This window comes from Myotis daubentonii, chromosome 2 (assembly GCF_963259705.1).
Source record: "Myotis daubentonii chromosome 2, mMyoDau2.1, whole genome shotgun sequence".
Taxonomy (NCBI): Eukaryota; Metazoa; Chordata; class Mammalia; order Chiroptera; family Vespertilionidae; genus Myotis; species Myotis daubentonii.
This window is the reverse complement of record NC_081841.1, coordinates 25,583,559-25,606,814: the sequence shown is the minus strand read 5'-3', so window position 1 is coordinate 25,606,814 and position 23,256 is coordinate 25,583,559. Positions and strand designations below refer to the sequence as shown.

The window sequence follows — 23,256 nt, the reverse complement described above, 5'->3', positions numbered from 1 at the left end:
ATCAATGAAGGGAAGATACGTTACTCAGTCATTAAGATCTGACCACCCAAAAGGCATTATGATGATGAGCTTCTTTCACCGGTGTGGCCCCAGAGAGGTAAGGGCATAGCTCCCCGCTCCCAGCTCACTGCTTCGTGTTCCTCCACGGTTCCCTCAGACCACTCCACCTCCTCAGGCTGACGTCTCCACCCACCTTCCCAGTGCCCGGGAAGGCAGAAATGGGTGCTGGGGGCATCCTGGGAAATAGGTAGATGCAACCTGGCCTCTTCTCTGGGCTCTGGTTTCCAACTTGTCTTCCTGACTCAGAGGAAATGAACAATTTTGATATTATTTTGGTCCTTAGAAAATCCTAGAAACTGTTGTTTTCCTACGTCTGAGTTTTTTAAAAAAAATTTTTTTCCATGTAGCTTAGAATATTCCTGTTTCTTCTGTCATTCAGAATATAGTCCTGAATACTGTCCATCCTGGACTAAATTGTACTCCATTGATCTTTCTCTGTTTCAAGCTCTTTATGTCCTACAGCTTATTCTGGGTTCTATGGACCTTGCAAGATAGTACCTCATTACAATCCAAGATTTAAAAAACTGTAAACTCCAAGAAGCAGGTAAAGTTTGCCTGGGATATGCTAAGTTAAGTGAGATCGACGTTCATCTTACAAACATACCGAAGGCTGTTTCTGACATTGAAGAAACCCCTCAGGCTTGGAGGAGTAAAGGGAGCACGGTGAGTCCTGTACGACATCCTGGCCCAGGGCTTCCCTTCCTCCCCATCTCTGACTCAGTTCCCCTGCCTGGACCTGTTCCCATACCCCATTCCTTTGCTTCTTCAGTTTTTCTTCCATTTGAACATTTATGACATGCAAAGTACTGCACGAAGTAGCTCTGGTTACTCAAATTGCTTCATTTCCTAAACTCTCAGAAATCAGCATCACTCTGAGTTTACTGTCTTCAGAAAAGAAGGGTAGGGACGCTGTGGCCATTTCCATCTTCCCGGCACAGGGTCTGGCACATCCGATGGCGCCATGAACGCCTGCTGAGTGAGTGCTGCCGGGTGTCCAATCAAAGCTGGCCGCGCCACACGTCTGCCAGGCCAGTGAAACAGATGCTGGCTAGAACCTTGTTACACAAACGGGCGTCCTGCAGTGTCGATGTAACAAAGAGAAACTGAGCTGTGCATCAGAAACCCAGTTGTCAGTGGGAGATGAGCCTGTGAGGGTGTAGATAGGGCGTCACCAGTTTCCGATGACAACACACCATAAGCTGGCACACACCAACACGGGTTCACTGGGGCAGGAAGAGGGCGCCCACAGAAAGGCCTGTGGGTGGAAATGGGGTAGGATAGTAACAACACACAGACCCGGATTAAATTAGTTCTTTATGCTTACAACCCATAACCCAGAGCCTTGACAACATTTCATGTAGGCATCAAGGACAGAGCTCCGTAACATATTCCTCCCCTTCGCTCCACATCTTCACTCCACAAGCCAGACTAAATAATATACACTCTCAATTTAAAAAAGCTAAACAAAATAAAAATAACTCCCAATGCAGAGTTCTGGAAAGAATTCCTAATAAAACCGTTCCGACTTCAGGTACCACTGAGAATTAGTTTGGCTCATTTTGTCAAGGAAACTGCATCAAGGAGAGGGGGAGGTAGGGCAACATGAGGTCTTCAGGCCAGCGGGCTGCCTCACAGCCCCTTCCACCAGCTCCGAGCCCGGTCACAGCATCCGACTTTGGTTCCAAATGTCCTCAGGGTACTGGTGGCACCAGGCACTGTCCCCAGGGAACACCTCCTGGCCGGAGGGGAGAAGCCGCTACAGCTTGAGCTCTCGGTCCGGCTTCATGCTGAAGGGCTCCAGCCGCTCGCCCTCGGGCAGCATGCTGTTGAGCCTCTCCATCAGGGGCACGGTCTGGTCTATGCCCATCTGGATGCGGCGGAGGATGGCGGACATTTCGTTGACTTTCTGGATCTGCTCCGCGTACTTGGCATACCGTTTCTGGCGCTCTTGCATGAAGCTAAAGAGAGTTTCTACAGAAATGTCCATCTGTAGAAGGAAAGGAAGTGAAATGCATTAATCTAGTTCAAGTCCTCTCTGGAGCGTCCGGTGGTCAGCGCTCCATGGAGGCACAGAGTCCCTCAGGTCAGGTGGGAGCCGGCTAGCTTGAGGGGAAGCAAGCACTGGGGGATTGAAAAACCTTCATGAAAAAAAAACTTTATCAACTGCAGCCCTAGAGCCATCATTAGAGGGAGACTAAGAGATGACTGTCTCAGCTCTGTGTTTTGGGAACATGAGCCATTTATACCTCGTTGAGACCCTGGGATTTCTATCTCGGTCTCTCTACATGAAAGAATCCTGGGCTCAGAAATCTGACAGACCAGGGTCTGAAGCAGGCTCTGCCACGTGGGTTGATAATAACTATGCTTTCTATCTCAAGGTCTTCATCTGCAAGCAACGGAACAAATTCAGGCCTGCACGTTGCTGTGAGGATGAAATAACACCTGCAAACACATGTCGCACAGGACTCGGGGGGCACGGAGGTGCTTTAAACCTCACTCTTCATTCTCCCTCTCTTCCCTGGTGGCTTTCCCTGCCAGGACCGAGATGCCACCCACGGCTCAAGTCCATGCCCTACGAGGCAAACGGTGAGGAGCGCTTCGTGTATCCTCTCCCCCAGTTAAACAAACTCGAGGCTTCGGCTCCCCTTCTGTGACCTCTTTTCTCCCCTCGTGAAGTTCTTTGGAACCTACCATCTGGATGAAGTAGGGGCAGGGAACCTCCAGCATGTCCGGTGCCTGTACCCCCTCCTCTGAGTAGACCCCCACATCCACTCCCTCCCAGTTTCCTCCCCCGACCGGTGAAGAAACAAATTACCAAAGACTCACACTGCTATCCCAGAGTTCAAGTGCTACGGCTGCCCATGTCATCTATCCCAGGAGCACGCCCCTTCCCAACCACAATCGTGTCAAGTGCTGGCATTCCATCAAGCTACCTCAGGGCCTCTGCAAATGTGTGACCAAGACAAAACTAACTAACTAACTAACTAACTAACTAACTAACTAACTAACATCGAAGAGACCAAAGCTAACTCTAACAAAAAAGAACCAGTTCTGTTTTTACACTGTGGACAGAGGGATGGTGTGAGAACTCAGTGCTTGATTTCTGGGTTGGTTCCTCCCTCGTTCTCTAATGCCTAGGGGACAAAAAGACAGCTAGCGGGACGGGGTGCAAGGAGAAAACAAAAACCATCCAAGTGGGAAACTCCAAATAATGTGGAAACAGCTTATACTTTCAGAGGGTTTTGTGCAACCCCACTTAGTCACTCAGCACTCTGGAGGTAGTAAGCAGGTAAATTATTGCCTTTCCAGGGTGGCGATTCAATCCAACACCGACACACTCCACTTCTGAGAGGCAGCAGGAGATGGGGGAGCCAGTTGGAATCCTCACAAGAACCAGCCCGGTCCTGGGATCGCATTTCACTTGACAGGGGCATCCCATCCCCCAACTCCCAACGCAACAGAGTAGACAGGCACATGAGTTTATCATGTCTAAGGCCCTTGGCAATCAGCCCATTCCCCCTGATATTTACTTGATCAGAGAGTCTTTACAACCATTTTAGCAAGGTGTTTGCTCAATAGTAATGTGTAGTACGTCCCTACACATTTCCGCATCCAGCTGGGGCCCATGTTTAATGTAGCCACAGCTTTAGTTCAAAGCCACATCATGTTTCATGCTTAGGTGAGAATACATACTCAAGCATGCTATTCTTACATGCTTACAGTTTGGCTTTCAAGAGCCAATTGCATAACAGTCCATGAAAGAAAAAAACAACTTAAGGTTGAATGACCTCCAAGGTCTCAGAACAACAGAACCAAGCCTAGAACTCACATCTCCTCAGTCCAGCATCTTCCTTTTACACGTATTTCCCAAGCAAGAGAGTCCCCCACTAGTGTGTATGAGATTGTAGTTGGTATGTGAAATTTCAGTTGGTACATGGCTTGGCATTGAACAATGTCAAAGTACATGATGGAAAAAGTCATTGCCTTTTAAATCCTTTCCCATTCTTTCTGATTGCTACAAGAAAGTCTCAATTTGGTGCAAGTAAGACTTTAATACCTGGAAAAGTATAGTAAAATTGGTGATACCTATTTCTTTTGTCATTTTCTCTCTTGAGGCAACACTGTTCCTGATCCCTAATCCCTGTCCCTGTCTTTGTATGGTTAATGAACCCCAGTGCAGACTTATTCTAGCACATCTGACGTGAGTTTAGGCAGTAAAGTCACTATCTAATGCAATTCTGGATCTTACCATTGTGACCATCTGGGACTTATCCTTACTCACCTTTCCTATTTCTACTTTTGGAACAAAGATTCTAGAAGCATAAACAGACATGTGTTGAGTACTACAGGGTGAATATGCAAGATCATAGGGATATAGATACTGAGAACCAAAACTATTCACACCCACACAGCTTACTGTGTACATTAATATGACGTTTCTTTTCCACTGTCTTTGTTAACATAACTTTACTATTCCAGGAAACTCGGGCCCAGAAAGAGAAATGTTGCAAATAAGTTTGTTACAGGAACTTCCAGAAACATCATTTAAATGTTTAAAAAAAAAAAAAGATTTTCCAACACAGAGAATGCCTGTTTATTCTCCACAACCCTTGCCTTGAAAACCTTGCTTTGCAGTGACTAAGTTCTAGTCAGTGGATGTATATGTGGAGGTTGCCCGTGGCAGCTGTTAGCTGGCACACTCTTTGTTCTCCTCCTCCTCCTCCTCTTCGTCCCTTCCTTCACTCTGCTGTTGCCGGAATGTGGATGCAGCCCCGTTAGACCACAAGAATAACTAAGGTCACATCACTGGTTTGGCAGAGCAGAGAGCTAGAGAAATCTGGGTCCATGAGGACTTTTGTGGCTGAGAGTAGTACCAGGCATGGGAGAGAACCATAAACTTCCATTCTATATAAGCCACTGTAATTTCGGATCTCTGTAACAGCAGCTGAATTTAATCTTTAACTGATAGACATAAATGAGGTAAAGTCCCTGGCCTCAAGGAACCAAATATTACTCTCAAACTCATATTTAAAACCTTGTCCTACATATTCATACGTGTTTTTGTGTGTGTGTGTGTGTTTTGTGGCAGTACATTTCAATGGACAGGTGTAAAAGGAGGTGAGATTACTTGTGGGTATATCTGTGGGCTTTACCAAAACATTAGATTTCTGCAGAATGTGCTCAAATTTGTTCCCTATATAGATGGGGCAGCCTATTTGCCCACCTGGTCAGTCCACTGCTGGATATGGATCCAAAATATCAGCAAATCAAATCCAGCAGTATATGAAAGGGTAATGCATCCTAACCAAGTGAGGCTTATCTCAAGGATGCATGCTTTTACAGCATCTGGCAGTCAAAGTAATCTGCCATTTCAACAGAATAAAGATTAAAAATCATAATCATTTCAATAGATGCAAAAAAAGCATTCAACAAATTCAATTATTAAAAATTTCAGCAAACTAGAAACAGAACAACAGTCCTCAATTGATAAAGGGCATCTATGGAAAAGCTACAGTTAGTGGTGAAAGACACTTTCTCCCCTAAGATCAGGAACAAGGATGCTCACTCTCATCACTTCTATTCAGCATGGTACTAGAGGTAAGAAATTTCATAAATAAGGCAGAAAAAAAGGCTGACATTTTGAGGTATCCAAATAGACACACTGTATCTCTGTTGTTATGACTCATCTCTATTACACCATCGTCAAGGCTTTCACAGTCACTCAGATGACAGTTCACCACTGTGTGTTTTTGCTGACAAGTTTTATTTGTGTTCTGAATTTCTGCTACTGAAAAATCTTACCACAGAGTCACATTACTCATCCCAAAGTTTCCTGACAGAAACACTTCACACTACGTAATAACTGAAATCACTACTTGCCTACAAGTCCTTCCTTGTGTTTTTATGTTCAGCCATGACAATGAGTAACTATTACCACTGTCTGGTGTTACCCAACATGGTAAACTATAAATATATATGTGAATGTGCATGTGTATTTTTTTAAAAAAACATTTTGAAAGCAGACAGAAGAGCTTTAGCATCTTCTCCAATGCGAGTACACAGCTTAAATTCTTTTGCTACATAAAGTTTCCTGATAAAGTAAGCTTTGATGCTGGTTTGGGACAGGTGGGTCATCCTAATGAAAGATGCCTATATGCTTAATGTGATTTCCTTTTCAAACTAAAGGTAATCTCTTCAAAGTAGTGATACATTTTACAAGGGCGTATAGCTTTAAGTTAGAAAAGATGCACGAGCCAAAAACAAGAGAGCCTCATATAGATACTGTACAAGATGGCCAAAGTAAGTTTAATAACTTTTTTATGGGTCAAAAGAAAAATGAGCAGGTAAATTGTGTTCCACAGTTAACAAAATTCAAGTCTATATGATCGATAGATTGTTGCTTTTCCTATCCCTAAGTTACTTATGTTTACATGAAATGCTAAAAACAAAAAAGACCGCTGAAGGATTTAAGGATACTATGTTAAAAAAAATCACACACCTCTACATCCTTTAAAAGTAATGTCCAACTTTTAATGTGATGTCGCTCAGTTAACTTAAGCCTCGAGGTCAATTTTTATTTGATCTCAATAGATAGCTCACTTTCTCTGTGCTCATTCTACACCTAAATTCAATTTAAGAACATGAGCTCCTGGGGAGGAGGCCATGGTGAGCCAAGGCCAGCCATCCAAGGGCTATCTGTCCCTCTTCTCACATTCTGAATCCTGCCCCAGTTCTGTTCCTCCCTTGCACAGGCAACCCCTGTGCTTCAAATGTAACAAATATACAGTGACATACAATTCTGTTCTTTTATTGTAAGATTTTTTTTATTTATTATTTTTTTAGCTAAAGGGTTAAAAGGAAAAATGACAATTCATCCTGTTTTGTAGCTATCTAAATAATCAATTCTGGGGCCAGTATCAATCTGTAGGGACTTGGCTATGCCTCAAATGCCTATTTGGAGATAGACATATTACTGATTTTTAGCAATGTAGGTTCACCCCCACCCTAAATCCTTGACATGGCTAATAATTCATTACCATAAAAAGACAGAAGGGTAATAGAAACAATGGATACATGAAACAGACTGACAGCTGTGAGGGAGGTGGGGACTAGATGAAACAAGGTGAAGGAATTAGTCGAACAACATAGACACAGACACACATACAGACCATGCTGTGGTGTTGGTCAGAGGGAAGGGGAGTGGGCTGGGTGGAGGTGGGCAAAGGGGAGGTGAAAATGGGGACATCTGTAATAGTGTCAACAATAAAAAAAGTTTTAAAAAAAAGCTTGAATTTAAGTTCTACTAGTTGTATGACAAATCACAAACTGAGTCTCAGCTTCTACTTTTTTAAAGTGGTAATAATAACACCTGTCATCCATCCTTCCCATCTCACAGTAGTGTTATAAAGATTATAAATGAGAGGATTTATACAAAAGCAATCTAAAAATAGAAGAGAACTAATAACAAATTCCATGGAATGGCCAAATCTGCTTAGAGATTTGTGTTTCATAATGCTAAAATGAAACTAAGAAATTCTCAGATTATACCATATGACCGCATTCAAAGAAAAATATCCACCAACTGATGAATGGATAAACAAAATGTGGTCTCTTTTCATACAATGGAATACTATTCAACCACTAGAGGCCCAATGCATGAAATTCATGCAAGGGCTCAGCCCTCGCAGCTGCAGCGGCTTGCCTTGGCCTAAGGCAACTGCGGCGACTGCCTAGGCCCTCGCAGCTCCTGCTTCGTCTGGTCTAATTAGCGCATTATGCTTTTATTATTATAGATAACTAGAGGCCTAGTGCCCGAAATTCATGCATGGGTAGGGTCCCTAGCGGCTGCCGGCTGGGGCATCCCTTCGTACCCGCCTTGGCCTGGCGCCACCTGCTCACCTGCTCCACCATCGCACCGCAGTCCTGCTTGCATAGGGGCCCATCGGGGCTGGTAGTGCCTCCACTGCTGCCCACTGCCAGCACCGTGTCACCAACGCCTGCCATGTTCCGCATCACCCCCTAGTGGTCAGCGCACGTCTAACTCCCACCCGTAGGGACAATTTGCATATTAGCCTTTTATTACATAGGATAAGGAATGCAACTGACAACATCTGCAACAAATGCAAGGCTGCAACATGGATGAGCTTTGATAGCATCATGCTAAGTGAAAGAGGTCAGACACAAAAGGCCACATATGATTATGTCTATATGAAATGACTAGAATAGGCAATCCATAGACGTAGAAAGCAGATTAGTGATTATTATGGGATAGGAGAACAGGAGATGGGGAGTGATTACTAACTTATGGGGGTTTCTTTTTGGGGTGATGAAAGTGTTCTGGAATTAGACAGTGGTGTTGGTTGCACAACTATGTGACTATACCAAGAACCATTGAACTGTACACTATAAAAGGGTGAGGAGGTACCTCAGAATCGAGATCTCAGCCACCTCCTGGAACCTTTTTTGCCTATATGTATAGTAAACTGACTCCATAATGACCACTGAGGTGAAAGAGAGACGAGAGAGAGAGAGAGAGAGAGAGAGAGAGAGAGAGAGAGAGAGAGAGAGAGAGAGAGAGATTGCCTCCTGCAGGCACCCAGACCAGGCCAGGGCTGGGGATCAAATCACAACCGAGGTACACGTCCTTAACTGAGGTACGCACCCTTAATGTTCTCTGGGGTGCCTCTCTCTGACACAATGGGCAGGTGTTTTCATTAACTGCATCACAGACCAACTGTCACCAATTACCCCACACTGTACATGTAAAAGCTACCCTGTTTCTGAAGACAACAGTTTGCAATGACAGCTTACAAGAGTAAACTCTTGCTATTTATTTTCATATCACACCTTTGGCAGATAAAGCACACAAGAAGGGAAACTTCTCTGGAAAATCTCAGTCCATATAGTCTCAAAAACAAAAACTGAAATCCACACTAGTGGGACTGTGTCTTTAGTAATCTATGTACGTCACATTGGGAGACTGGGTAGGCAGAACCCAGTCTATATCCATCGGTAAGTCCCCAGTTATTTTAATTACTGCAATAAAATAATGTATATTAGTTATAACTACTATAAATTATCTATTAAATGTTAGGCATTGTACTATGTACTATACCTATATTATCTTTCTTCCTCACAACAATCCTATAAGGAAAATATCATTCTCCTAGTAGTGATGTGGAATTGGGGATTCAGGGATCACAAAATGTGCCCAGAGTCACACAGTTAGCACTAGCAGTGAGACCAGAATTTAAACCCAGGCCTCCTCACCGAATCTTTGCCTATCTTTCCTACAGTGCTCATTAATTCAAATGCCAATTCATTTCACTGAAATACATACCATGTTGAGCAATGTGTTCAATACGTTTTCGAAATCCTTAATAGATGAATTTAAATGGCAACTTTCAATTTTCAAGTGCAGTGAAAGAAGACTTTTGTTTTTAATTTAACCACCAATATTTAATTTCTTAATAACAAAAACAAAAAATTACCAAATTATAAAAACAAAACCTGAGAGGAGATTAAAGGGATAAACTATCTATTAGCAGATCAACTTGAATGACATTTTCACTGGCAAAGTCTGTTGGCACACTTTGTACTCTGACATTTCACTTGTACAAGCATTTCATGATTCTTGACTTCACGAAGGGGGCTCTGAACATAGAACTTTAGAGCGGCAAGGGTCCTGAGGGAGCATTTGATCCCACCCCTCTCATTTTACCAGATGAACTCCAAAGTGGTTAAGTATTTGCCTAAGTCTACACAGCCGGTGCTGCCAGAGCCAGGGCTGGACTCCGCATCTCTTGAGTCCAAGGGCCACCACACGACATTCCTGTCAACTATCCCATGCACTAAGTTGGCCAGTGACGTTTCCTTTCCTGTAGTTAGTTCTATCCTGTCGGATGAATGATAACTGTGTGTGAAAACTGTGGTCTAAAACAATGTTTTTCAATACACCATTTCTGGACATAAGGAAAACAAAATATCTACTACAGATTAATGTCAAAGTCAAACGATAAGGTCAAAACAAACACACATCTCCATGTCCATGAGGAACAGAACCTGCTCAGGTGGACCTAGATCTGCAACCAGGAAGCTATCGGTCAAAACTGCGCGCAGTGCCTGCTTCCCCTGGAATGACATAAGCCTTCTCCAGCTCCTTGTTAGTTTGCCATTTCCTGTTGCTCAACGGCAAACAATGGGCAGACTGTCGCCAGTGTTTTCATTAATTACAACACAGCTGAATGGTATGGGTTACCACATAGTGGACATTTTGAAGTGATCCTGTTTCCTTTGTTCAAACAATGTGTCTGTCTCAGCAAAGGAACAAATGTTACTTAGGTCTTCAAGAGAACCAAGAGCTACCAGGACCTCGGGAATTTGAATTGCATCACCTCGTCCCAATTATTATTTTATGACTTGCCCAACTTCCCCTTATGCCTTCTTACCCCTGGCAGTGATGTCTAGGCAAGGAGGTGGGAAAGAAACCTCAAAACCTTTAAGCAGTTCCCAAAGCTAACTATGTTAGGCAGATTCCCCTCTCCCTTGAACGCCCCCCGCCCAACCCCTCCCCACCCCCCGAAAAGGGCTAGGGAGAGACACTGAAAGGCAGAACATCAGGAAAAGAAAAAGATAAGGGTAGACAGAAGGCTGGCTGGAGGGCAGAAATCCCTCTCCCCCCTCCCCCTTAGGAGAGCTTTCCCTGGACTCTATGAAGACATTAGTCCAGGGCACTCTGACACCTCAGATCTTCTGAGTCCTTGACAAGTCAGTCCCCTTTCTGCTTTCTCTCTAATTACAGATCCCCTCTCTCTGCCTTCCTTCCAGAGTGGGACTGGGGAGGTATGACGGCCCTTGGCACAGGTCTGCTCCCTGGCTCCCCTGACTGCCCCTCTCCGTCCACCTCCATGACTACCATAGTCCTCAGAGATCCCTTCACAAGAGTGTAGAAAAGGTAGCCTCAGCGTAGGGAGAGCTGGCATCTTAAAGATGTAAATGTGGGGTCGTCGTCAAGGTTATTGTTTAAAGGGGCTGCATCCTATAAGGATCACTTTTGAAAGATAAACATACACTGTGAAACCAGGAAGGAAATATAATAAAGGGATATTGGGTCCGGGAAAGTTAGCATTAGGTACAAACTTGGAGAGAAGCTGGCAAGTAAAAACCCTTGCATGAAGAATCGAAGAGAAAGAAAAAGAACTGCCATAGGAAGCACTTGGAGTCTCCAGTGTGGGTTTTAGGTCTGGGTTGAGACCCAGCTCCACTATTTAACAACTGTGTCACCTTGAATGGTTGCCCTTTTGGGTCCCTGAACCTTGGTTTCTTTATCTGTCATACACAGATGATAATGTATGTAACATGTCCATTCCAGACCTGGCACACGTTAAACATGTAAAAAATGACGGCTGCATTATTACTACTACCACTTCGACTTCCTTAGGAGACGTGTGTAGAAGCCATGCTGGCAGATGGAGTGGGTGGATGAAGAAGAAAACCTGGGAGCCACATCAGTGACCTGGACTCCCCTTCCCAATGCCAGGACCCAAGGGAATCAAAAGTAAGTCTGTATGACCTCAGTGACCCATTCAATAGTTTAAGCCTGAGCTGAGGTGATTAAACAGTGTAAAACTGGATTAATTATGTGCTTTACAATTCCCTTACTTAGGCACCCCAACTCTCCATGAACACAACCCCTTTTTTGACTCAGATGAGGGAACGGGCCTTGTATGTGGTGTGGCGATCAATACTTTACAGCTGAAATCCTCTAACTTATGCCTAAAGAACAAACAGGCAACACCAACTATGAGGAGGAGATGATGATGATGATGACGATGACACTAAGATACTATGTTGGTATCCTGTATCTCACTTGACACAGAGTTTGTGCTCCTAAACCCTGTGCCAGATGACCTATCCTGACATGGGAGAGCCTGACCTCTGAAGTCCACAGGCTCCTACTGTCACCCATGCAGAGAGCTGACGCTCATCATCACTACACAAACTCACCCAGCAAACATTTCCTGAGCACTGGGGGAGAAATGAGGCAGGAGACCCCTTTATTTTCTAATTTATTGAGTTTAGAGGAAGAAGAATAGAAAGGGGAGGGGAGGAGGGGGAGGGAGGGAGAGGGAGAGCGAGTGGGAGAGGAAGAGAGAGAGAGACTAATTTGTCATTCCACTTATTTATGCATTCATTGGCTGCCTCTTGTATGTGCCCTGATCGCAGACTGAACCCTTGGTGCATAGAACCGATGCTCTAACCAACAGCTACACGGCCAAGGCCAGGAGATGCCTTCTGAAACCAATGGGAATGATAGGCTGCTGGCTATACTGATGGGAGTACAGGATTCATCAGGCAGAGATGAAGACCAGATTCTAGCAGCAGGCAGCATAGTAGAAAGCATGGGCAGGAGTGGAGAACAAGAAGCAGTCTGACTTTAGTGGATCTGGAGGACTACAACTTTGATTATTAGAAGACTAGAGGCCTGGTGCACGAATTCGTGCACGGGTGAGGTTCCTGGGCCTGGCCAGGATGGGGGCCAGCTGGCCAGGGTTGGTGGTGGTGGACAGACTGTGGGAGGTTGGCTGTGGGAGTGCATTAACCAACAGGGGGCAGCTCCTGTGTTGAGCATCTGCCCCCTGGTGGTAAGTGCACGTCATAGCAACCAACTGACCAGTCGTTCGGTTGACCAGTAGTAAGGGTAGCTTAGACTTTTATATATATAGCCTTTACTTTGGCCCCACTCTCTTGCCCCTTCCAACAACTGGATGCTATGAGCAATGTGGTCTTTGGGTATGGCAGAACCACAGAAGGGAGGATCCTGGAATCCTGAATTCAAAGGAGGAGAGTCACCTAGTAACCAGAAGCACCCACCTTGAATATGAGCAAGAAATAAACTTATGTTGTATTTGAGCCATTACACATCTCTGAGTCTAATTATAGATGCAGTATAGCCTACCCCGTCTAATACAACTCTCATAACCTTTACTTATTCTAATAAAAGAAAGTTTATATTGAAATAATTGCAGGATATATTAAATTGTTCACTTAACAAACATTTATTAAATGTTCCTCTGTGCCAGGCATTGTTCTCAGCACTGCAGCAATACTCAGATTTGCTAAAATTCCTTGTTTTTCTTCCCTGAAAGAGATACAGGACAGGGAATATCTTTTCCCCAGCCCTATTTCTGATTCTATAACCCATGTGCCCTTAATACTGCTTACTAGCTGGCTTACAGATACCAGTTACTCTGTCATTGCTCACAAGAGAGGCAGCTACATGGAGCTTCTTACACTGCCCACTGTGGCAGACTGAAAACAAGCTGGGGTGGAAGAGGATCAGGGGCTCTAGCTCCTGGCACCTGCAGCCAGTACTAGGAAAGCTGGCAGCGCCAGCTGTCTAGGGGCATGTCTAGGGCAGGCGAACTGGGGGGAAATGGGGCCGCTGTTCACACATACTCATGTGTCAGTATCCAGAATCTGAACGGAGTTAAATCTCAGAGCAGTCTAATAACTAGGCTTTGCTCATGCCTCGCCAAAAAACACAAGCCTACATTTCCAGAAGGCGAGTAATAAACTTGGTTGGGCCCTCCTCCAGGATCTCTGCCTTTTGGCGGAGCAGTGCTGCTGTGCCGGAAGTGTGGGGCCAGGCGGAAGGAAGTAGTGTATGGCAGACTTACAGCCAGAAGCAGCCCAATCCCCACCTCTACTTCCTACCATCCAAGGCACCAGTTGTATTTCCTACCAAGAAGAAAGGTTGCCCAAAGGACAAAAGGGGGTGGAGGGCACTATAATTACATTGTAAGGTCTCAACCTGAATTTTACACCAAAGTCACTTGTAAGATAGAAAGGGAACCCACAACTGTCTTGAAATGCCTTGCACCTCAGTATTTCAGCAAAAAGAAGCCCAGTATCTCAATGCTCTTAGCAAAATTTATAGTTTTAATTAAACACTTCCAGTCCATTTTATAATCTGAGGTCAAACATGCAGCAACCAATGCCAGAATATGTTTAAAAGCAGCAACAGAAATCTAACAATGTTGTCATTTAAAGGAGATTCACAGTTTAAGATGATAGGCAGAGTTTCGCCCTGGCTGGTATGGCTCGGTTGGTTGGACCGTTGTCCCGTATACAGAAAGGTCTCAGGTTCCATCCCCTGTCCAGGTGTGTACAGGAGGCAATCGGTGTATCTCTCTCACATCAATGTTTCTCTCCCCGCCCCCTCCTCTCTCTAAAAATCAGGAAAAACATATCCTTGGGTGAGAATAAATAAATAAGTACATAGTAACAGCCTCACCTAACCAATGGTTCACAAAACCGGGCTTTTACCCGAAGGAAGTCAAAATGAATGCTAATACCAGTTCAGACACCGATTCTCTGCAACACTGTGAGCAGTGGATTAACCTTGATCAATCTCTCCCTGTCTCATGGGAGGAGGCATGGCACAGAAAGTCAGGTCAGACACTTGGAAGATGGCTCCAGCTAATTCTTAAGTATTACTGTACTGTCAACAGAAAGAATCCCTGCCTAGCTCTGTGTACTGACTCCTGAAAGGGCAGCCCACCCCTTCAAACACCAGTTGAATGCCTACTACATGAAAAGGAAAATAAAATGAAAGGTCCCAAAGAAGTAGACATTAGCATAGTAAAGCAGAAAAGAGCCCTGGAATCAGAGAGACTCAACTAATATCATCTTAATCATTACCTAAGAGATCAACCTTGGGCAAGTCCCAAATAAACTCCAAGGGCTTTGGTTTTCTTTACTTGTGCAATGAAAGAACTAAATTAGAGAAACTCTAGGGTCTCTTTATAACCGTATGTGATCACATGACTTTCTAAGGAATGCAACTCTTACCTGTTCATCTGAACCACCCCTTCAATGCTTCATATTAGTTTATGCTAAAATAGCCTGCTTATCAACACACATAAGAATGACAAACACCGAGACTATCAGAATCATATCATGAATTTAGTTTCAAGGCCTTTAGGCAAGCACATAACAACTGTAACAAAATAGCCCTAGTGGCTTTATCGTAGTTAAAAGGCATTCTAATTTATTTACACATTGATAGCTACTAGAGTGAGACAGAGCCGCGATCTAGGTCAGTGACAAGAACGGCTCCAAATGTCTCAGCCGTGTCTTCCTGGGCTGTGGATCTGCCACCAGCCTTCCCTCCAGCCTCCCCGGCCCCGGGGAAAAGCACCCACATTAGGAGGACACATGCTTCCTTACCTTTCATTTAACCCAAATTTCAATGACAGATGTGACCTAGAACTGAAAGTGTCTGCCTGTCAACTCGAATCCTTAAGGAGAAATGATGGGCTCTCCCCCAAAATCACCTAAATGGTGAGTGATATACCCACAGCCTAGAGGCCAAGGACTAATCATGTGTGGTCATCCAGTCTCACATTTCTCGTGACCCGTGTTCCCTAGGCACCAGTTTGCTACTCACAAAGCAGAATGAACAGTTACATTTACTACAAAAATTCCAAAAATTGCATATATATGGTATGAAAGGAATCATGCAGGGATTCAAGGAAACCAGAATGAGCTAACTATTAAGTTCTTTATCACACTTGAATATTGAGGGTATTGCTTAAAATTAGCCACTATTTAGGCTGCTGCTGTATCAAGAAACTTCATATGGGCCAATTCATGGCAATAAGGTTAGGCTTTTCTCTTTAAGTGGTTTATTTATATTTAAAACAAATAATAAGAGCTAACACTCCAGTATTTACTACATGGCAGACATGGTCCTAGGTACTTAACATAGGAAAACTTGTTTAATTCTCACAAAAACCTTACTGACATGGATACTATTCTTATCCCCATATAACAGGTAAGGGAACTGAGGTTTAGAATGATTAAGTAACTTGGCTAAGGTCACAGAGATAGTTAGAGGCAGTGCCAGGACTTGAACCTGGGCAAGGAGGTTTTGGAGTTTGCACTCCAACCGCTACGCTAACTCACCCAAGGATACAAGGTAGAGGTTTTCCCCTCAGCTGAGCCTCTGTGGTTCCCAGTGCTCACAGCTGTACTACTCCCCAGTGGTCACTCCCAACAAATGCCCTCCCCTCTTCTTCAGAGAGAATACATACACAGGCTCCTTAGGTGTGACTGATCTGTACCAGGTATCCTCTTTTTATAAACCTACCTACAGCCTTCCTTTTCTCTCAAAATAATGAACCCCATGGCTCTAAATCCTATCCTCTCTTGTCCCCTCAGGGATCTTGCTGTATGAATCCCCTTTTTATCTTTCATCTTTTATCTCTTCTGTCTCTCCCCCCTTAACTGTAAACATGTTCAAGTATACCACCTACAAAAAATAAAAATAACACAAAAAGCTCCTTTAATCTTCATCCACTTTTAATTCCATAATTTTGGCCACGGTCTCACTCTGTGACCCTGGTTAAATTGCTTACTTTCTCTAACAGGCTTGAATTTCTGCATCTAAATAATGATGGCACTAGACCAGAAGATCTCCAAGTTCCTTCCGACTCCAACATTCTGTGGTTCTTAATGTAGAGAAGCTTTCTTGGACCAAGTTTAGTTTCTTTACTGGCCCCCTGAAGCCCCAAAGTTAGTTTTCTTCTGAGACTGTCAAGCTGTTTCCCAGTCAGCAATGCTCTGCTCTTTCTCTCCATTCATTTCCCGAATCCTGGTTTTCCTTTAAGACCCAGCTTGAACCTCACCTGTTCATGGATTGCCTGATCTTTAACTCTTAGAGAATTCCAATCATAAACCATAACTGAGTACTCTCCATCGACAGTGCCTTAACCTTCATATTACTGTTCCCTCACCTAGGCAGTACTCAGTGAGCAGGGACTAGGTCACATTTCTCTGTAACCCCGAAAGGACCTCACACTAAGTAGGTCTGCAATAGCTGCTCAGCAGTGTGAGCTGGCTAACTGAGGGGCCATCCTGCAGCCATTAAGAAAACTATGGTCAGTGTCTATTACAGGAGTCCCTGATTGTGAAGGAAGACCATCTCTATCTTCCACTTCTCTTGCATACACACATTTATAAAATACTAGAGGCCCGGTGCAGGAAAATCATGTACTGGGTGGGGGGGGGGGGCGGGGTGGTCCCTCAGTCCAGCCTGCACCCTCTTGCAGTCTGAGAGCCCTTGGGGGATGTCTGGCTGATGGGGAGTGGGCTGAAGCTGTCAGTTGGACATCCTTGGTGCTGCCACGGGGGCGGGAGATGTTCCCACCACCACCGCTGCACTCGCCAGCCGTGAGCCCAGCTCAGGGCTTCTGGCTGAGCAGTGCTCCCCTGTGGGAGTGCACTGACCAACAGGGGGCAGCTCCTGCGTTGAGTGTCTGCCCTGTGGTGGTCAGTGCACGTCATAGCGACCAGTCGTTCTGCAGTTCAGTCGATTTGCATATTAGCCTTTTGTCATATAGGATAGAATAAACTTGCTTAATTAGACCTGCTTTCTGATGTAGCTAAACTTTCTCCAGCCCAGTGAAGCACCCCAACTTCTCTTTCAGGTAATTGTCAGAAACACAGCAGTAAATATCAACACGAAGCAGATTATTACTGTAGATCATGCAGGGAGAACAAAGGGTAAAATATTTAACTGCAGCAGTGTTTGACTATATTCAGAAAACCTGAAGTCATTTTCAAGGTCCACCATTTCTTATTTCTTTTCAGTCGGTCAAGTTTCTAAACTTTCTAAATCTCCATTTTCCAGCTAATGAAAAGAAAATAGGATTCTACCAAGTCTCCTATCTACCTACTCCAGGACTTCTGAGGATCAAATGAGATGAGACAAGGGAAAATGCTTCACAGACATTTGGTTAAAGTGTAAAATGTTTGCACCTAGCTATAAAGCAAGTCATGTTCCTGGGCGGAAGAAACTCCAAGGAGGCTAGTCGTCGCTAGGGAGAGGAAGCCGGACGTTGATACATGACGTCATTACCCGGCGCCCACAGCCACCATTTTGGGCTGGGCTGGGCTGAGCTGTGGGCCGCATTTTGTGCCATGGGGTCTTGGCAGCGGCGGCTGCGATTTGGTGGGCTGTCACTACAAGGTGGTGTTGGGGCCTGTGTCCCACTTGGGGGAAGCCAAGTGTTGCTTTGCCGGCACCAGGTCCATGGTGCTGTTTCTTTGTAAATGGCCAGTGCGAGTCATAGCGTCTGCCCCCTGGTGGTCAGTGCATGTCATAGCGACCGGTCAGACTCGGAGGGACACTTAGCATATTAGCCTTTTATATATATAGATTTGTCATTCAAGAGCATCATCCACATTTAGCAATAGGAAAGCTTAGCTAACTCCTTGATTTTCTCTTATTTGAATCAGACTAGGACATAGCCATGTTTCCCTTTGACCCAAACTTAAGTGATCACAAGCCCTGTAACTTTATAGGCCTCTGGGTAATGTGGGCTCCACACTTCCACCAATACACATGCTCCATGCTTATTAAGTTCCCTCACTTTACAACACACAGAGCACTATGTTACTTCCTCACTCTGGCAACTAAATTTCCAGGAAACATCTGGAATAATATCAGAGAGTTGGTATTTGATCAAAACTACATCCTCAACTTTATTCATTTGGAAATGACTAATTTCAACCCTTAGGTTTGAACTGAGCACAGATGGATGTGTGTTTCAGGAGTTTGCCAGCACTTTCCAACAGAAACAACAAATCATCAATGAGAACTCTGAAACAGTGCCCACCTCCTCCGCTCTAGGAGAACTATGAGGTACTGCACAGCACTGTGAGTACTGTCCCGGGTTTTCCAACAATCCTGGGTAACTACTGATGACTCAAAGTGAACCCCATAGTTCCTCAAACAGAATTAGCTCAGCTTTATTGTTTTAAATGAATGCTCCAGAACACTGGTTCTCAACATTGGTTACGGATTCTAGAATACTTTCTATTTATTTATTTAAGTTTTAAAAAAATATGTTTTTATTTATTTTAGAGAGACAGGATGGGAAAGGGAGAGAGATAAAACATTGATGAGAGAGAAACATCGATCAGCTGCATCCCACATGCCCCCTACTGGTGCATGAGATGATGCCCCACCAATTGAGGAACACCAGCCAGGTGTTTTTTCAAAAAATTGTTTATTGATTTTTTCTACTTTTAGAGAGAGGGAGAGGGGAGAAGGAGAAAAAGAGAGAGAGAGAGAAAGAAAGAAAGAGAGAGAGAGAGAGAGAGAGAGAGAAACATTGATTTGTTATTCCACTGATTTATGCATTCATTGGTTGCATCTTGTATGTGCCCTGACCGGGATTGAACCCACTACTTTGGTGTATCAGGACGATGCTCGAATCAATTGAGCTACTAGGCCAGGGCCTCTATAGAACTTTCATAAACACCAGTGCTCAGCTTCCTCCCTTCCCCACGTACCACCATTTAAAGATTTCAATCTAACTGGTTTAGAGTAAGACTTATACATCAGTATTTTCTTAAAAAGCAGCTCAGCTATGCTGAGTGAAGGTATTATTTTAAATATATTAGGTATGATAATAGCATTGTGGTTGTGTTTTTTAAAAGGAGTTCTTCATTGGGGAAAAAACTGGTGAAATTCAAATAAGGTTTTTGTTTAGTTAATAGTATTGTAGCAGTGTTAATTTCCTGGTTTGATCATTGTATTTAGGATTCTGTCAGATGCTCACTTTAGAGCAGTGGTTCTCAACCTGTGGGTCACGACCCCTTTGGCGGTCGAACGACCCTTTCACAGGGGTCGCCTAAGACCTCCTGCATATCAGATATTTACATTATGATTCATAACAGTAGCAATATTACAGTTATGAAGTAGCAACAAAAATAACTTTATGGTTGGGTCACAACATGAGGAACTGTATTTAAAGGGCCGGAAGGTTGAGAACCACTGCTTTAGAGGAAGCTGTGTGAGGGGTATACAGGAACTCTCTGAACTACAGTTGTGACTTTTCTCTAAGTCTAAAACTGATTCATATTAAAAGGTTTTAAAAAAAAGAGATCTTTACTTTTAAAGATACATAACTTAAATATTTATGAATGAAATGATATGCTTGAGATTTACTGCAAAACAGACCAGTTGAGGAGGTGACAGGGAGCGGGTAGGGTATGGGTGGAACAGGAGTGTTGACATGTTCATGCCTGTAGTAGGTGGGCACTGAGTACATGATGGCTCACAGTATTTATCTACTTCAGGGTGTGTGTGAAACTTTCCATCATATATACTGAAGGGAAAAATTCCCAGGTGATTCTGACACATATTCGGGGCCAAGAAACACTGTTCCGAGTCTTGAAAATGTATAATGAGAAGCTCTGTGTTGTACTACCAGCTACAAACTACTTTACCCAGCTCTTTAAAAATGAGCTATCAATCTTTCTTACTACACTTTCCTAAACTACAGAATGACAGATATGGATTAGAGGATCTTTCAAAAAGAAAACAAGGATGGGAGCATGAGTGTGCGGGGGGTGGGGGGGAGGTTGGGGGGTAATGGGGGGATGAGGACACATTTGTAATACCTTAACTAATAAAACAAAAACAACAACAACAAAAAAACAAGAAGCATTAAAAGTTGTATTTTTCTAAAGTTGTCTCTCTGAAAGTTAATGTCACAGTTAATTTCTAAGACAATAGTAAAAAATGGTAAAGTCTTTCTTATGTGTACAAGAGCATTTCCAAAGAAGTTTCTTTAAAAATGCTACTTCTATAAGATGTTAATAGATGTTACCTAATATAAGGGTTCTGAGATTGAAAAAAAAAATAAGTTTGAATAGTGCTGGTTTATTGTAAGATTCCTAAGAACTTTTAGCAAGAGAATATGCATTGTGACTTTTCCAAGGTAGTGATGGAATATGCAAAACATTTGATCTTCCTTACATGAATTAGTGCTATAGAACTTATTTTGGAAACAGTCCTGTAGATCAGTGATTTCCAATTCCCAGGTAATGGAGAATGGCCGCAGAATCACTTGGTAAACTTATTAAAGTAATGATTCACAAACCACAACCTAGACTATTATGGGGACAAGAGAACTCAGTATTAAAACAAACAAAAACCCAAGTGATTCTAATGCAGTCATGTTTGTGATTGGAAGCTATCCTATCTAATAAAAGAGTAATATACAAATTAACCATCACTTCGCGATAAAGATGGCAGCGCCCATAGCCAATAAGGAGGGAATATGCAAATTGACATGACAAAGATGGTGGCGCCAGCAGGAACCACAGAGCCGGCTGGAGAGCAGGCAGGAAGACTTGGCTTCCTGGTAAGCCGGCTGGAGAGCAGGAGGGAAGGCTTGGCGACCTGGGTCACTGGGCCAGGAAGCCAAGCCTGGCTGGGGAGCGGGGAGTGGGAGGGAAGGCTTGGTATCCTGGGTCACCCCAGCGACCAAGGAATGGGGCTAGGGGCAATCAGGCCAGGAGGGGAGGGCAGTTGGGGGTGATCAGGCCAACAAGAGGGGCAGTTTGGGGCAAGCATGCCAGCAGGGGGGGCAGTTGGGGGCAAGCAGGCCGTGGGGGGGGGGGCAGTTTGGGGCAAGCATGCCGGCAAGGGGGTCAGTAGGGGGCGAGCAGGTCGGCAGTCAGACGTCCCCAAGGGGCCCCAGATTGGAGAGGGTGCAGGCTGGGCTGAGGGACGACATTCTCGCCCCCGTCCCATGCACGAATTTCGTGCACTGGGCCACTAGTGTACATCATAATGTAGTAAAATAGTTGATACCATTTGAAAGGCCACATCAATACCAACCAATATGAAAGGTCATATTTTAAAGTCTACCAAGTAAAAGACTTCCATGAGAGAAGCATATATGCATACATTTTACGAGAGATAGGCGCGAAAATGCTGGAAGTGGTGGCAAATTTAAATCTATCAATATAACTGACGACTACTTTGCTATTTCAAGGATGTACTATGTTCATTCCCAATAAATAATTACTTTGCTGTGATTCACAACCTTTTACTTGTGTGTTACTGCATGTCAATCTTCTTCTCTGGCCTGAGTCAATGACCAGAACTATTTTGTTAAACAACAGGGGGTGCCATTCACATAAGTGGTTTCTCCAAGATAGAGCTCTTGACATTTTCTTTTCTTTATATGACATACTTTAAGGTGTCAGGAATATAAACCCCTTCTTGAGTGAAAACTTTGGAAAATATATTTACTTATACCTTGGTGCACCCAGAGCTGTGCCATGCAATGGCCCGGTCAATGACACTTTTAGTGCTTAAAAGAAGTATCTGCTTACTGTTAATAATTACTCAACTTCCTACCATGCTCTTTAGTTATTTTGTTTCTTTCCTTACAAAACATTGTGGGTTAATTGCTTCCATTCAATAAGAATCACTGACCTTTTCATGTGTTAACACAGTGAAAAATATAATTTTTAGGGAGATGTCAAGACTCCTGCTCTCAAAGAACTGATATCCTATTTGAAAATAAAATACAAAATACATATAGGAAATTAGTATGGCAGGACTTTACACATACTATTAAGAGCTAACCCTTACTTTAAATAAGTCAGTCAGAGGAGGACAAGTAACATATGATTCCACTTACAAGTGGAATCTAAATAACAAAAATAAATGAACAAGCAAAATAAAAACAGACTCATAGATGCATAGAACAGACTGATGGTTGCCAGAGGGCAGAGGAGTTGGGTGGACTGGGTGAAAAGTGTGAAGAAATTAAGAAGCACAGATTGGAAGTTGTAAAGTACAGCATAGGGAATATACTCAATAATATTGTAATAATTATGTAGGGTGCCAGGTGGGTACTGGAAATATCAGTGGGAACTCTATATAGAGTATATGATTGGCTAACCACTAAGCTGTACACCTAAAACTGATACAAAATAACATAGAATGTAAACTGTAGTTGAAAAATAAAATTTAAAAAAGAGTTAACACTTAACTGAGCAATTTAATTTTTACTCAACCCTGGGAGTAGGTTACTACTTACTAGCCCCATTTTTCAGATGAGGAAAACTGAGACCAGGAGAAGTTAAGTAACTTGCCCAAGCAATTTAAATGGTGAACCAGGATTCAAACTCCATATTGGTCTAGCTCCATGGACCACTCTTTTTCACCACCACATTTTACTGTTAGGAAAGACAATCCCACAAAGCAATGAGGACAAATGTCAAAACTCAGAAAAATGACTACTTCCCATAAAGCTGGGCTCACTAGCTCTAATGCCCAGTAGAAAAGGACTCACGAGTCACAGGGAATCACAATAAGTCAGC

General features: G+C 43.6%; 1 protein-coding gene across 2 annotated transcripts in view; it reads right to left on the bottom strand.

Moving 5' to 3' along the window:
• Positions 1-1,356: 1,356 nt before the first annotated feature.
• Positions 1,357-23,256, bottom strand: part of BORCS5 (BLOC-1 related complex subunit 5) — a 71,822-nt gene continuing 49,922 nt past the window's right edge. For both annotated transcript variants that reach the window (XM_059682223.1, XM_059682222.1), the window contains exon 4: positions 1,357-2,047. In XM_059682223.1, the coding sequence (XP_059538206.1) occupies positions 1,817-2,047 (231 nt within the window). In that variant the 3' untranslated portion in view covers positions 1,357-1,816. The remainder of the gene's footprint in view (positions 2,048-23,256) is intronic.